Source organism: Xiphophorus couchianus, chromosome 2, assembly GCF_001444195.1.
Source record: "Xiphophorus couchianus chromosome 2, X_couchianus-1.0, whole genome shotgun sequence".
Classification (NCBI taxonomy): Eukaryota; Metazoa; Chordata; class Actinopteri; order Cyprinodontiformes; family Poeciliidae; genus Xiphophorus; species Xiphophorus couchianus.
In genome coordinates, this window is record NC_040229.1 from 3751400 (window position 1) to 3767344 (window position 15945).

General features: G+C 40.4%; 2 protein-coding genes across 2 annotated transcripts; one reads left to right on the forward strand and one right to left on the reverse strand.

Annotated features, from left to right (window-relative positions):
• Positions 1 to 8540: 8540 nt before the first annotated feature.
• Positions 8541 to 11636, reverse strand: LOC114153527 (glucose-induced degradation protein 4 homolog). The gene is made up of 6 exons (XM_028032140.1): positions 11230 to 11636; positions 10833 to 10892; positions 10105 to 10212; positions 9936 to 10037; positions 9727 to 9857; positions 8541 to 9458 (listed from the first exon to the last, which is right to left on the reverse strand). The coding sequence occupies exons 1-6, from the start codon at positions 11416 to 11418 to the stop codon at positions 9395 to 9397; spliced, it is 654 nt and encodes a 217-aa protein (XP_027887941.1). The 5' UTR covers positions 11419 to 11636; the 3' UTR covers positions 8541 to 9394.
• Positions 11637 to 11689: 53 nt separating this feature from the next.
• Positions 11690 to 14875, forward strand: atpaf2 (ATP synthase mitochondrial F1 complex assembly factor 2). Its single transcript, XM_028032127.1, has 8 exons — positions 11690 to 12138; positions 12223 to 12267; positions 12411 to 12559; positions 12791 to 12888; positions 13328 to 13408; positions 13478 to 13590; positions 13694 to 13809; positions 14512 to 14875. The coding sequence occupies exons 1-8, from the start codon at positions 12021 to 12023 to the stop codon at positions 14647 to 14649; spliced, it is 858 nt and encodes a 285-aa protein (XP_027887928.1). The 5' UTR covers positions 11690 to 12020; the 3' UTR covers positions 14650 to 14875.
• Positions 14876 to 15945: the final 1070 nt, after the last annotated feature.

Here is a 15945-nt window from a genome sequence, read left to right on the forward strand (position 1 = left end):
AATAACATGCAGGTTTTACATTTGCTTAATCGTTCAGTTTTTCTTCTCATTAGCCTTTAAACTATATTGTGCTTTTTGGAAAAACATCCATGTTGCAAATCTCTTGTTTTTATTTATTTCCAGACATGAAGATAAAAATAACATATTTGCTATGAAGTTGTTTTGCACTGCAAAGGTTGCAGATCTCAGATTATCTGATGAATTATTATCTGAGCCATAACTCATCACTGTCTGCTAAAGCAGTTTTCATAGTTAATCTGTCAGAACTGATCTGTAATCTGATCTCTTTCTGCAGCAGAACCTGCAGCCTCTAGACTTTATCATCTTCATCACATCAGAAAACTTTCACTTTGTTTTGAAAAACAGATTTTTGATCTCAAACCTGCTTAGATAAAGTTATTATTATTATTAGGGAGAATAGAAGGACAAACTCAAACTCTGGATGTGTGCAGGATAAACCCCAGAGAAATGAGAGTTCAAACCCGACCCACTGGGCCAGTGGTTCTTGGGAACCAGCAGAACCAGTTTGGCTACTGGTTTCCCTCCCGCTGTAGAACAAAAGAGAGGAATGACTGGATCTGCATTCAGTATTCAGCAATGCAAGGCGTTCTATTGTTCTGCATTCTTCTCAAACCTGATCTGATTTTCTGGAAGCATAAAATACCTGAAGGTTTTCTGACCTGATCAGCTGAGATCAGAAACAACAGAGTCACCAGAAACCTTTCAAACATCCATCCGTATTTCTCACTGCTGCAGTCAAACATGTTGTGTCTGTAATAAACATGTTTAAATATTTATCATAAAAGGGATTTTTATTGTTGATTTTTCTGTAACTTCATGTTGAGTGATAAAAGTTTGGACTGGAAGATAAAATCAAACTACAGAACGAAGTCTTCAAATTTTATGGCATGGTTATTGGCATAGAAGCACAATAAAAGCTGATTTGCAGGAAAGAATGGCCTAGTCAAAGTCCAGTTGATGGGGAGGATGGTGATTCCTGCTCAGATCTGTCAGGCTGGGAAACTGCAGATCAAACTTCCTCCTAGTCAGAGGGTCAAAGGTCATCCATGCTAGACCTTTACAGCCAGCCTCATTCAGCACAACAAGGACTGATGGAACAGGAAGTGATGTCACTGTCAGAAACTCCAGGAAAGAGAAGCTGAGAAACATCTTTTAGTTCAGGTTTAGTTCAGGTTTAGTTCAGGTTTAGTTCAGGTTTAGTTCAGTTTAGTTCAGTTTTAGTTCAGTTTAGTTCAGGTTTAGTTCAGGTTTAGTTCAACTTTAGTTCAGTTTTAGTTCAGTTTAGTTCCGTTTAGTTCAGGTTTAGTTCAGTTTAGTTCAGTTTAGTTCAGTTTTAGTTCAGGTTTAGTTCAACTTTAGTTCAGTTTTAGTTCAGTTTAGTTCAGGTTTAGTTCAGTTTAGTTCAGTTTTAGTTCAGGTTTAGTTCAGGTTTAGTTCAGGTTTAGTTCAGGTTTAGTTCAGTTTAGTTCAGTTTTAGTTCAGTTTAGTTCAGGTTTAGTTCAGGTTTAGTTCAACTTTAGTTCAGTTTTAGTTCAGTTTAGTTCCGTTTAGTTCAGGTTTAGTTCAGTTTAGTTCAGTTTAGTTCAGTTTTAGTTCAGGTTTAGTTCAACTTTAGTTCAGTTTTAGTTCAGTTTAGTTCAGGTTTAGTTCAGTTTTAGTTCAGTTTTAGTTCAGGTTTAGTTCAGGTTTAGTTCAGGTTTAGTTCAGTTTTAGTTCAGTTTTAGTTCAGGTTTAGTTCAGGTTTAGTTCAGTTTTAGTTCAGGTTTAGTTCAGTTTTAGTTCAGTTTTAGTTCAGTTTTAGTTCAGGTTTAGTTCAGGTTTAGTTCAGTTTTAGTTCAGGTTTAGTTCAGTTTTAGTTCAGGTTTAGTTCAGGTTTAGTTCAGTTTTAGTTCAGGTTTAGTTCAGTTTTAGTTCAGTTTTAGTTCAGGTTTAGTTCAGGTTTAGTTCAGGTTTAGTTCAGGTTTAGTTCAGTTTAGTTCAGTTTTAGTTCAGGTTTAGTTCAGGTTTAGTTCAGTTTAGTTCAGTTTTAGTTCAGGTTTAGTTCAGTTTTAGTTCAGTTTTAGTTCAGGTTTAGTTCAGGTTTAGTTCAGTTTTAGTTCAGTTTTAGTTCAGGTTTAGTTCAGGTTTAGTTCAGGTTTAGTTCAGTTTTAGTTCAGGTTTAGTTCAGGTTTAGTTCAGGTTTAGTTCAGTTTAGTTCAGTTTTAGTTCAGTTTTAGTTCAGGTTTAGTTCAGGTTTAGTTCAGGTTTAGTTCAGGTTTAGTTCAGTTTAGTTCAGTTTTAGTTCAGTTTTAGTTCAGGTTTAGTTCAGGTTTAGTTCAGGTTTAGTTCAGTTTAGTTCAGTTTTAGTTCAGTTTTAGTTCAGGTTTAGTTCAGGTTTAGTTCAGGTTTAGTTCAGGTTAGTTCAGTTTTAGTTCAGTTTTAGTTCAGGTTTAGTTCAGGTTTAGTCATAAACATTTGATCTCCATGAACGTCGCCGTCTGACCTTAACTTTCCATAATCTGAGGGTTTTGTAATAAATTTGACCTAAAAAACCGAAACATGTTGAAATAAATGAAATTTTTGCTGTAATAATTTAACCTGGATCTGTTCTGAGATTATCTCTAATATGAACCTGGAGATGATCTGAGTAAAAACCAACCTGTTCCTCCCTCTGCAGCAGCAGCTGATACCTGGCACTCAGGATGACCTTTGACCTGCTCTGGTTCTGGACTCAGTTGTCCAGAAAGTGTTGATAATTACAGTAAATTTATGATGTAATAAAAGAGGCTGGTTTGGATAACTGATTTAATCTTTTACCAGCTTTTATCTTAAATCTAAAATGTTCTGGAACATTTAAAGGGAATAAAATAAAGAAAAGATCAAACCTGCTCATAATTTCACTTTTTCTATCTAATCTTCATGTTTGTTCATTTTCTTCAGCTGATTAGAAGGAAGCAATTAGAAACACTGCAGGTGTTTCATTCTTTACCAAACTTAATGATAACATTTATCTATAGCATGCAAAGTCTTTTACTCGATGCAAAAATTGTTGATATTGTGATTCTATGAATGCGTTTTATTTTATCGTTTTAGAGTCAAAGGAAAGTTTCCACCATAATATACTAAATAGTTTCATATTATTTTTTCTTCTGTATAAGACTCTACCAACAAAAAGTGTCTCAGAATAATATGTATGACACTGTAAAAGCAAAAATGTGAATTTTTGCTTGTATCTGTTATTCCTCTGTGAACCTAATTAATTTGTTTGTTGTTGATTTTTGCTTAATTAAGTTTCTTATGCATACATTGTAAATGGTTTTTATTATAGTTTATTATGTTGCTTTTCATGTCTCCTTATTTCTTTTATATAATTGATGAAGAGAGGTAGATATTATTCAGAACGTGCAATGGTCTTATTTATGTCATTTAATTAGCTCTACATTGTTAAGAAAATTAAAAGTATGGTGTTTTATTAGTAAATTAATTTTTCATGGTGCCAATAATGCCGGGATTAATAATAAATAATAAAGACTTTGTGCTATTCTGATTTAGTAATGTAATTATGTGAGTTGTGTTACCACCCCACGCCACTAGAGGCAGTATCAGGTCCGAAAAGATGCAACTAAGGAGCAGATTTAGAAGTTCACAGAAAGCTACAGAATTTGTTAAAAACTGTGAGCTGCGCTGAAGTAAATAAAAGAGAAAAGTTCAAATACATGCTGAGAGTGAAAATCCTTCCTAAAGGTGAAGATATATCACAGATTTTAAAAGAAAATAAAAACGGGAGACCGCGGATAATACAGGAAATAGCGCCCCCTTCCTTCCGGAGCGCAATGGTCCCATTTCCAAATAAGGTCTGAGACTGACAGCGGTCCGTCCCGCCCTTCCTGTTTGCTGCAGTGAGGTGAACTTGGGTGGACCTGGTGTCCCAGGAGCTTCGTTTCAATATTCTCCCATACAGAAGCTCAGAGCGGACAAACTTAAACAATGCTTGAAAAGCAGAAAACTCAAAGTGAGCAGGAAGAAGGCAGCGTCGGTTCAAAGGTTAGTTATTTTCTGGATATGGACAGTGTGAAAGCTAACACTCGCTAGCACTAACTTATCTGGGGCGTCTCTACCAAGTTCCTGCTCGGTAATCAGTTTGGTAAAAATATTGATTCGTCAATGCTTTTCCGTTCATTTTTCCTATTAAATATTAATTCAGAAAACGTGTGAATCGGTTAAATCTCCTGTCGCAGTTCGGTGAACAACACTGCCGCCATATCAGCTTGGCTTATGAAACAGTTCTTCTTGAGTTTATTTGTGGTTAACAAGCAACTATTGGTGGGCAATAAATTGTACATATTAATAACTGGAATCAGGCGATCAAACTAAATCAGCTGTTCAGGAACTTCGCTGTTCTAAATTTAGTATTTTGACGTCATTTGCGATCAGTACCATTAGTTAGATGGCTACTTGTGCTCTTATTTTGAAGTCTGAAAGCAGCGGTTCCGTTTCCTCTTTTGGTTTTATCTCCTTTTCATTCAACCTTATTGAGCAAATCTCTAGGAAACATCAAAGGAAGATGACGACACTTACATGAACAAACAACCAGGAGTTAATTAAAGAAATAAATGCAAATATTCATATTTCTGAATTGTTTTGAAAGCCTTTTTGTCCTCATGACGCACGTTGGGAATCAACGGTGGTAGTTAGCGCTTTAGCATTAGCTTCTGATAAAAGACCATATTAATGTAGCGCTTTAGAATTAGCAGAGCTAATTTGTAATATTAGGACTTTATCTGACATTTTTTGTACAGGACGTTTGAATTAAAACCATAACTGATAAAAGATGGAAGTGAAATAGTTGCTGCTTCTGTTTTCTGATTATGTGAGTTGTTTTAGTGTCACTTTAATCTGCAGGAGAGATAACGTCTGGCTACCGAGGAAATAAAAGACGTGACGTGAAGCTGGCACCTTTTGTTCTGTGCTGCAGCCGTCATTTCTCGTCTGTGCAATAAAAATGTTTTCTGTCCAGGTACAGGCGCGGCTCTGACTGCTTGTGAAACAATGAAAACCCTGAAGGAAGCTGCTTGGTAAATTTGTTTTCTCGAGCTGCGTTTCCTTGATTTGGTGGCCCAGGATGACGGTGAGGAGGTCAGACCAAAGGTCACCATGAGTCAAACGCTTCCCAAACAGTCCAGAGATCAAACTGGATTTCTCTGCCTGGAAACCGGATCATTAAGACTGACACAGATCCACTTCGCTCTGTTTGGCCTGAAAATGACTCAGCTGCTCTTTATGAAAGGTTTGACCTCTGACCTGCAGGTCGCTCTTCATCATGGAGGCGTTTCCTGAGGCATTTGTTTTCTGGTTATGAAAATAATTCTGCGTCCTTCATTTCCAGGAATAGACCGAAACCCACGTTTCACCTGCAGTGAGTCAGAGCAGCGCAGCGATTCCCGACAATCAAATACTGTAAATGTGTCCAGTTACAAACCAGTCCGACCAGTCCGGTTCACACAAAGCACTTCAGGAACAATGAAGTATTATCAAGCTCCTCTTTAAGTTCAGTTTATTCATTAAATTAGTTTAAAATGTTGTCAAGTGTAAAAGTGTGGCCCATTGTTATGAATAAAAATATTGATAGATTCCCATTTATGAAGGAAGTTTTTGTTTCATCTTAATTTTGGAGAAACTAGATCCAAACTGACTGACCTGATTTTACTGGAGATCAAATCCTGAAACTAACCTGATGGGCCTGGAGGCCTGCTGCTTCCTGCAAAACTAAGATCCAACTATTTTGGTCATTTTTAGTTTATTATTGAGCAGTTAAAATAAAAAAAGGAAAAAACAAAAATGTTTTCAGTTTAACTATTTTGGTTCTTATGGCAGAAAGTTTGTACACCCCTGATCTGAGGAACCTCAGCAGAGCATGACCTCACTGACCTGCAGCATCACTCCTCCTAGACCAGCAGGGGGCGACAGAGGAGAGGACAGGAAGAAGAAGAATGACTTTATTCATCCCAGCAGGGAAATTATTTCGCAGTTACAGCAGCATAGAGACAAGACACACAACATCCACCACTGAGTAGCAAAGTAGACAAATAAAAATAAAGGAGCCTCCAGTAGAACCAGAACCGGAACCGGGCTCAGTTCCCTCTTTAGTTCGATAAGAGGATGAAGACAGGAAGTTTTGTTCAGGTAAAGTGAAGAAACATCCAGAAACCTTTCCAGTTTTCTTCTTTCTGTTGAATGAGCTCCTCTTCCTCAGAGTCTAGGTGTGTTTTTCTATATTTGGTGTGTATTTCTGCCTGCTGTGGCTGCAGCTGATGAGTCTCATACCAAAAATACTTCAGGCTGTTTTCAGCCTGCTGTTTGCGGCTCACCAGGAAGGAAGCAGCGTCTGGTCCGGCGATGGCAGCATCAGGCTGTGGGCCAGAAATAACCCAGTTTCATCATCCAGAACCGAAACGTCTGAAAACAGGACAGACCAAAACACAAACCGCAGCCCCTCCAGGCAGACGCCCCTAAATAAAATCATCAAACATCAACTCCAGACAAGAGGCCATGATTTAATTTGTGAAAAGTTTTGACAGGTTCTGACCCGGTTCTGACTCAGAGACATGAATGTGTCAGAAAATGAAACCAAGCAGAACTGAGTCTGAAATATTCAAGTCATGAAAATGTGAATGAATCCATGAATCGCATTAATATTTAGTTTTTATTTCTTTGTTTTAATTTGGTTTCCATGTTGCTCAAATAGTTTGTGTGGTAATTTATTTTATGTTTTTGTAAAGTTTGTAAGAATGTTGAAGCGGTTGATTTGGATTTTGTTTTTTCTGTAAAATAATTTAGTTTTTAACGTTCGGTTAGAAAATCAGTGAAAATAACGAAGAAACAACCAAACAAGGAAAACCAACAAAAGGAAATCTGGGAATATTAAAACTAAATGGCCTTGACAGGAATCAGTCCGGTTTCAGATATTTCCATTGATTCACAGATGGATTCAGGTCTGGACTTTGACTAGGCCATGACTCTAACATCTCTGGCTACTCGTCCTGCTGGAAGCTGAACTTTGACCCCGTCTCAGCTCATTTCCAGGTTTTCCTCCAGGATTTTTCTCAATTAGCTCCATCCATCTTCCCACAGCATGATGCTGCCACCACCATGTTAGGACGGAGCCTGTTTTGTAGAGTGAAACGTTCAGTATAGATCTGTGCTCAGGTTTTCTCCTTCAGATTATCTGAACTTTACATTTTTATTCTTTTTTAATTTGGAAAAAATAAAATCATGCGTTATTTTTTCATAATTATTTGATACTTTTAGTTTTCTCAGAAAATCTCACTGAAATGTTTGAGGTTTGTCCAGCTGTCGGGATAAACCAGCGCAGGCAGAGCAGACTGTGCTGCCACCTAGCGGGCGGACTGAGCGGCGCAGCCTCTGTTCTGCTCGCTGAGCCAAATTAATCTCATGAATATTCATCTGATATTTGATCTGCTGAGCCTCTGCAGACCCAGAAAACCTTTAAATGGCCTTTAACCATATTTTGATTTCTAAAAGCATTTAGAAACTTCACCTACTTCTGAAACACTTTCTCTGTTTACTTGAAAATCCTTTTAATCTTACTATATTTACAGTGAACCTTCTTTATGTAGCTAGAAGGAAAAGTGAAGGAATATGTTGTTTTCTTCCCCTGTGAACATTTTGGGGCTCCAGGTCCTGACAGCCTCATGTTGGCATAAATATTGTGTCCAGTGTGTCATATGATCAATGTGCAGTGTGAAATTTAAATTAAATAAATTATTGACTGTGGCGACTCCAAAATAATCATAAGAAGATATCTAATCTGTCTGTAACCAGTTTGTGTTAAAAAAAACTGGTTATGTCAAAAACAGAACTGCATCCATACTTAAAGTGTTATGTCTCACTGTTTTATATGCATGATTGTGTTTATGTTGTGCTATTTTAAATGAATATTTCAATTTTTCCTAGTTTTAAGATGTACTGTTTAAAAGCCCATCTAGGGACAAGTGCTGCGTATTAGCTGTTGCTCTAAACAGAACAGGGGAGTCAAACTCCAGTCGCTGTCCTGCAGGTTTTAGATGAGCCTCAGGTACAAAACCCTGGAATGAAACGGCTTCATTTCCTCCTCCTGGTGTAGCTCAGGTCTCAGAGCCTTAATGACCTGATTATTCTGTTCAGCTGCTGCAGCAGAGGCTCATCTAAACGTTGCAGGGCAGCGGGCCCCCAGGACTGGAGTTTGAGACCTGTGATCTAAACACTGACAAACAGGGAACCGCTGTTCTGTTTGTCTGTCCCTTTAAGATAAACTTTAATTAATTAGTGTTAATCAGGAAAGGGGGCAGCGCAGCAGAGCTTTGCCCCGCCAGCAGGGGGCAGCGAGGCTTTCATTGTGGATTCTGCTCCGACCCCTTCAGGGAACATCAGTTCATCTTGGAAAATAAATGCAACCATAGTTTGACTTTGGTAAATATACATTAGTTCATGATAAATGTATCATATAGATATGTATTAATTTATGATAAAAGACACAGAAGCAGGTTTTAAATGTTTCTTTGATTCCAATAGTCACTCTTTACACTCACTCCAACCTTAATTCACAAACACCCTCAGGTAGGTGGCGCTGTGGAAACCATGGCATTATAGAGAAACATGATGGGGGGGGCAGGCGATTTAACAAAAATAGTCTCTTTAATGAAGATAAATCTGTTTATATATTATAGGAATAAAGTGTGAAACCTCTAACATTTGCTTTCTCTAGAGTTGCATAGCTGTGGGGAGCATCATCTGATGATGCCGACGGATAAATTCCCTCCTTTAATACTTTATAGGATTATTTTGGCTCAAAGATTCACTGTTAAAACTTGACTTCTGTCTAAGACCCTCATTGTGGGCGTCATGGTAACACAGAGATGGAGAACAGAAGGAACTCCACAACAGTTTGTCCCAGAAAGCAGCACGACCAAAACAAAGCAAAGCTGGGATCTCCCAGGTTGTACTGTCTCTTGAACGCACCGCTCGCTCCTCAACCTCAGAGCAAAATTACTAAAGGAATTCCTGCTGTTTCAGGTCCAACACCGGACCCGAGTCCTCACCCGCTCAGTGTGTGCAAGCTGCTGGTTCTGGAAGGAACCGGACTGGTTCTGAAATCAGTACGGTTCTGAGAGCCGGTACCGATCCGGTCCGTGTCTCGGTAAGCTGAGCCAAGCATTTAAACCAGGCAGTGAAACAAACAAAGGGAAGGGGAACTCTACAGGAACCGGTTCGGTCCGTCCAGGCTCCTCCGTACATTCACTGAGCCGTTCAGGAAGTGGGAGCGTCTGTCCTCTGTCCTCTCAGCAGCTTTGGACCCTCTGCCCGTCCAACAGGAAGTGCCTGGAAGCGCGCGGCGTCACCGGAACTCGTAGATGGCGGCGCTGTGCTCAGGAACATGGGTCAGGTTCAGGGACTGGTACCTGGACAGCAGAACCAGAACACTGCATGAAGAGTCTGTGACCAAGAACCCAGAAACAGGAGAGCAGGTTCTGACCACAGCAGAACATCAACAAGTCCTATCACAACAGACTGAACATCTGTTAGCATTAGCCTAAAAAAGGTTCTGGTCATCTTTCACTGTAGATAAATATATCCAATACATTTATTATCAGCTGTAACAACTGTATTAATGTTGACACTGGTTTCACTGGTCAGCCTAACTGGGATAACTGGAACTGCAGGCGTTACCATTCAGAGCTCCGGTGGTAGTAAAAACCCTCGATGGTCGCCGTGGACTTCTGGAAGCAGATGTAGTAGAAACCGGCAAAGGAAGCGCCACTGATGTCCTTAATGGTGTGATCGGGAACCAGAAACTGCTCCTGGGGGTCAGAACCAGGAGAACCGTTAGCAGCAGGAGAACAGAACCGGACCGGACCCACCTTTAAACTCCAGCTTACTTTCCACCTCATGAAGATATAGTCGGAGCTCTTCAGATCCTCGTAGTCAAACTCATCAGAGTTGAAGGTCTTTGCATACTGGTAGAAGGCCTGGAACTTCCCCTGAACAGAAACCGGATTATTATGGGATGTCTGTGGACGCCAGACAGTTTTAAAAGGTTCTACATACCCAGTGTTTACGATCCACGTCTTCATCTGCGTCCCACTTCCTGGTGAGAAACGGACGCTTCCTGCTGATGATCTCTCCAGCAAAGAAGGTGGTCAGTGTTGGGTATTCCTACATAAACAAGCAGGGAAGGGGCATCCTAATTAAATAACAGTTTTAAACACTTTGTGAAATGGTTGGAAGACAGGTAGTGAAGGTTTTTGTTCAGCTAAAGCTCCTTCAATTTCCCATTAGCTGAAATAGATCCTGGGTTTTTGTCCATCAGTCATGTTGCTATGGAATAGTAACGCTACCAGGCTGCTAGCATATTCTGATGGCCATGAAACCTTCATACAGCAACAGTCTTCAGTCAGAGGCTTCTTTGGATTTGCTGCAAAACTGACTGCTACCGGAGATTCTTTGAAGATCATAGGAGTTTATGAGTTATGACAAAATTAAATTTCTCTGTGGGATAAATGAAGGAGTTTTGAAACATGTTGGCCTCCTGAACACGGCAGTTTGGATTCAATCATCCATTTATAATTTATCACCATCATTCAAACATTTATAATTTACCTGAAAATCCACCAAGAAAAGTAAAATAATTGAATAAAAGGATGGATTGAAGAGCCAGTAAACTGTATACATGTGAATGACCTTTCAGACCATGTGGACAGACATATTTATATATGTTTTTAAAAAAGCAGCTTTTCTGTCTGCTGGTACGAAAACAAACATGAAGAAGCACTGACTTCTGTCAATCCTTTAATCTTCAGGTAGCCACACAGGTAGGAATCCTCCATGGTCACATGCTTTGAGAGAGAAAGAGAGAATATTTTCATTCCACTACTCATTTCTATCCACTTATGTAGCAAAAGAAATCTGCCTGCTGCTGTTCATACTGTTTATAATGACTTATCAACATTTAAACCGCATTAAATCACCATTAGAAATGATTCTATAGTGTTTTTTAGTGAAGAGCAGAAGTTTGCTCTGCTACACCCCCAGCTAGGTGAGTTAGTTCAGGGCAGGCCGGGACAGATCCGTTTTTCTCCAGCTGTCAGTCATCACCGCGTCAGATTGACACATCACCACATTTCTGTCACATTTACACCAAAACATTCACACGCAAACATTTCACTTCCTTACCTGTAACACAACCTCCACGTCATAAGAGTTTCCTTTGCTTTTCTGGTGGCCCCTGAATTTGGAGCCGCTGTACAGGAGCGAGGTGACGACGCCCGGCTGCTGGGTGTTTATCGGCGGCGGCGGGATAAGCGAGGCCGAGGATGTGAAGGCCGCAGGGAAGTCGCTGAGGTATCCAGCGGGGACGGGCATGTCTCCTGCTTCGCTGGCTGGGCACCAACCGCAGGCACCAACCGCAGCCGTGCTGGCGAAGGACTCCAGTCGCTTCTAGAAACCGCTAAAGAAACGCTGGATCTGTTCAAAAACATCCAAACACCCGTTTATCTCCGCCGCGGCACAGTTTAACCAAGCTGCCCGAGAAGTAAAGTGGACTTCGTCGCTGTGCTCTGACCGGGAGCATCAGCCTCTCTCATTGGTCAACGGAATTCACGACCCAAACATCGGAAACGCTGATTGGAGTAAACCGCGGAAGACTTTACGTGAACATTTGAGTGTAGTTTATTTCGTTGTGTTCCACGCGTCTAAAGAGGTTCTACAAGACTACATTTCCCTTCAGTTAAAGACATTTGGGAAGAAGTTTGAAGGAGAAGGTCAGAAGCGTGTTTTTGAACAGAGGAGCTGCTGCGTAATACGAGAAACAAATAAAAACAGCAGAAATTAGCTTAGCTGCTGGACAGTTAGCTACTTACCGCTAAAGGAGACGGACTCCAGCAACGCTGCGTGAAATTAAATGAAGAGCTGTCAGTTATCTGAGATTTTATCTACTGTAGCAGTGCTCCTCATTAAGCTCCGCTATGTTTAAAAACGTTATTAGACTGCAGAGCCGCTTAGGTGGTGTGATTACCTTTTGTAAAGTGTGTCCCAGACATGAACCTTTCAGGAATGCGATGAAATACTCCACAGCCTCAGCAGGTCGGATGAAACTGGGCAGATAAATTATTGTGCCAACCCTGCTATCTTATGTTCTCAATGGATTTTGTGTTTGCTCTTTTCTAGAGAGGAAGAGATTTTACCAACATGTCAGTATATCCCAAAGTGAAGGTAAGCATTAATATAATATAATATACAAACCCTGAATCAGTTTATTACCTTCCTAAGAAACGGCAAGGCTCCCCCAGATCTGACTGGACATGATTCTGCTTTCTAGTGGATAATATGCGTTAATGATGTGAATGAACCTCCAGGTGGTCTGTATGAGGTAAACCTGGACAGAAGAAAGTTGAAGACCCCCAGTGGGAAGCTGTTCACCGTGCCAAATGAAGCCCTGGCCATCGCCGTGGCTACGGAGTGGGACGCTCAGAAAGACTCCATCAAGTTCTACACCATGCATTTGGTACGGTTTTACCAGATGTGTGCCAGAATATTTGATTGATCGCATATAACCATACAAAAGGCAGCGTGTCTGTCAGTCTGTTGGAAACAGGAGAAATAATTTCAGTTTTTAGCAAAAAGCTGAAACCAGAGTTTGAGACATGATGAGCATCACCTGAGCAGATGAAGCTCTAACCTCAGAGCGGATCTTTGTCCTGATGAATTTGAACTGATGATGAAATGTTTTCTGCAGACCACTCTGTGCAACACGGCTCTGGATAATCCCACTCAGCGCAGCAAAGAGCAGATGATCAGCGCCGCTCTGAAGTTTCTGGAAACTGACACCATCTGGTATCATGTTTTAAATAAATGTTTTTCTGCTGCTGCTGCTGCATTTAGATGAGACATTAATTGTCTCTGCAGCCAAAATTTAGACTTTCTGCCTTTTAAACCTACAGACACATTTCCTATTTTCTTAATCTCATTGTACCTAAACTCACTTTCTGCTGTTTTCAGGTTCTGACGTTTTATCATGTTGTTGTAGTATCTGTAAAACCTGGTTTGGCTGTATCAAACCGCTAAGGAACTAACAGGGATGCACCAGAACCTGAAAGCATCATTCAGCGTTTATTGGACGTCTCATCTCAAACAAAAACATTAATGGAAAGTTTTGTGGAAGAACAATCTGTGTGTGTGTGTTTCTGGACTTGAGATTAGATTGAATTTTAAAGAGTGAAATTAAAATAGGTATTCGATTGTTCTGTAGTAAAGCTGCTTTCTGTGTTTTTAGCTACAGAGTAGATGAACCTCCAGGTTTGGTTGAGCTGCAGAGGAATGAGTGGGATCCTGTGCTGCACTGGATCGAAAGCAGGTAACAGTTAGATTCAGCTGGAGACGAGATGCAACAACAACGACCCGCTGACCTGCGTTTCACCGACAGATACAAGGTCACTATCGGATCATCATCCAGCATTCTGGGTCCCCAGGTCCCAGAGGGAACCAGGGAGACGTTCAGACAGCACCTGGGCTCCTTCTCCCTCTGGCCCCTGACAGGTGAGGCTCGCTGTGGCCACTGCTTCGGGCCGGGCGCCGGTTCCTGCTGAGCCGGGCCGGACCAGGCGCCGGTTCCTGCTGACGTGTGTCTGCTGCTGTGCAGGGCTGGAGTTCGTCATCACACAGCTGAAGTCTCTGGTTCTGTCACTGGGAATGCTGGACCGGCACCTGAGCGTAGAGCGGGCCGTGCTGCTGTCCAGACTGGAGGAGGAATACCAGGTAGAACTGACCAATCACAGAACCGCACCTGCTTTAGGGAGTTATCTGCAGAGATGCACCGATCCAATATTGATATCTGTATCGGTCCCAATATTAAAATAATTTCTAGATCGAGAATCAGTGACAATATGGCTGGTCCTAAGGACAGATTTATTTTTATCTAATTCTTAACTTAAAATTCCTAATTGAACTTTCTGAACATTGTTAGTTTATTTTTACGTATTTAACCAAAGTAGTGAACTTATTGTTTTAGTCAGTTTCTTATTTTCCATTGGCTGTTTTGCTCCTGACTCCAGGTTAAAGTTGTTTTTACATGTTTGACCAGCTGGTGGCGCTACTGCTGTATTTGAATGAGCTGTTCTGGTGAAAAAAATAAATTCAATTAAATTTATTTATCAAATAAATTAGTAATTCAGTACATTTATCTCTGTGTTTTAAAAAAAAATTAATGTTTTAAGTCAGTTCAGCTGTTTTTCTGTATCGGATTGGTATCGACCGATACTGAACTTCAGATATCAGTATCGGTATCGGAAGGGAATCGAGTGGGTCGGTGTGTCCTAGTTATGTCAGCTGGTCACAGTTAGGCCTGTCTGTCTTTCAGATTGGTCTGAGCAAGATTTTGTCTGGTTTAAAATGTTTTTCAAAGATTTGTTGGCTGAACTTGACCTGCTTTATCTTTCATCTTTCGTGGTTATTTGTCAGATTCGGCGCTGGGGAAACGTGGAGTGGGCTCATGACTACGACATGTATGAGCTGCAGGCGCGGACGGCAGCGGGAGCGCTGTTCGTTCACCTCTCATCCGAGAGCTCAACCGTCAAACACAAACTGATGCAGGACTGATCGGCTGGTTCTGGAAACCGGCCCGGAAACATCCAGACCGTCGGGTCACATGGTTCTGGAGCGGCCAATCACAGCAGACTGTTGTCAGGTCATCTAAATCTCAGATCAGTTTTTCTTTTTGTAGGTTTTTTAAAATGTTGTAACTCTTCACTTTCTGTTGGGACATTCTGGACCAGGTTGGTCCTCAACCCTTTCAAAATAAAGCGTCATGTCAGTAAATACCAAGCTCACCTGTCCAGGAGTTTGTCTGTGAGTAACTTGCTGACTGTGCATGTTTTCCAGCTTCTTTCTGTTCTCACAGCAACCAGCAGCTGGAACATCCCAATGATTTCCCAGTTTATAATAGAAAACATGTTTGTTGGGTTTAACCTTTGACCCCAAATGCTGCAGGTTGAAGAATCCAAATTTTACTGATAAAGGTCCTTGCTGATCTCACAGGTTGGAATTAGATTCTTGGATGTGATCAAAACTAAAGACATTAGAGATGCACTGATATGAAATTTAGTCAAAACTGATATTAATATAACGTATAAAAAAGGACAGTCGGTTAAGTCAGCAGCCATATTGGATTCTGTGATCAACCTCTTCAGTTTTTTGCTTTCTTGAACTCTAAACTTGTGACCTTGACGTCTCATCCGAACAAGTGCAAATATATGGAAGCCCATTTCTGCCAAGAAAGAAAAAATAAAAGCCCAACAAGAAGTCATAATTTAGAGTTTTAAAGTCATAATTTTAACTTTCCGAGTCATAATATAGACTCTCCGTGACTTTCTATCTCAGTCAGAGGCTTCTTCACATTTGCTGTAGTGCAGACTGCTACAGGAGATCCTTGCTGCCCACATCCATCACAATCTAGAATAATTTTTTGATGAACCTTGGATAATATGAGTTACAGCTACAGTTAGTTTCACTTTAGGGTCAACAAAATATTTTTCATTTGAATTGAATAATTATTCACTTAAGTATTTATTGACTGAAATAATCATGATAGCATCTTCAATGCATTTATCTACAACTTCATTTTAATTAGAATATTTGTAGCCTAATTACTTATTAAAGTATTATATTGTGCAACCTCTTTAAACTCATGTTACTGTTGCCTGTTGTATGGAAATAAACAAAAGTAGAACATATTCTTTATTTTCATAATTACATTGATACGATGAATATTGCAGTTCCCTTATCAGGAGTTTATTGACCCAACCTTTGGCAAGTGTTATCTACAGCGCGTTTAATGAGTGCTGGGACTGTCCAATCAAAATAAAGCTCTAGAATCTGTTGACCAATTGTGTAAGT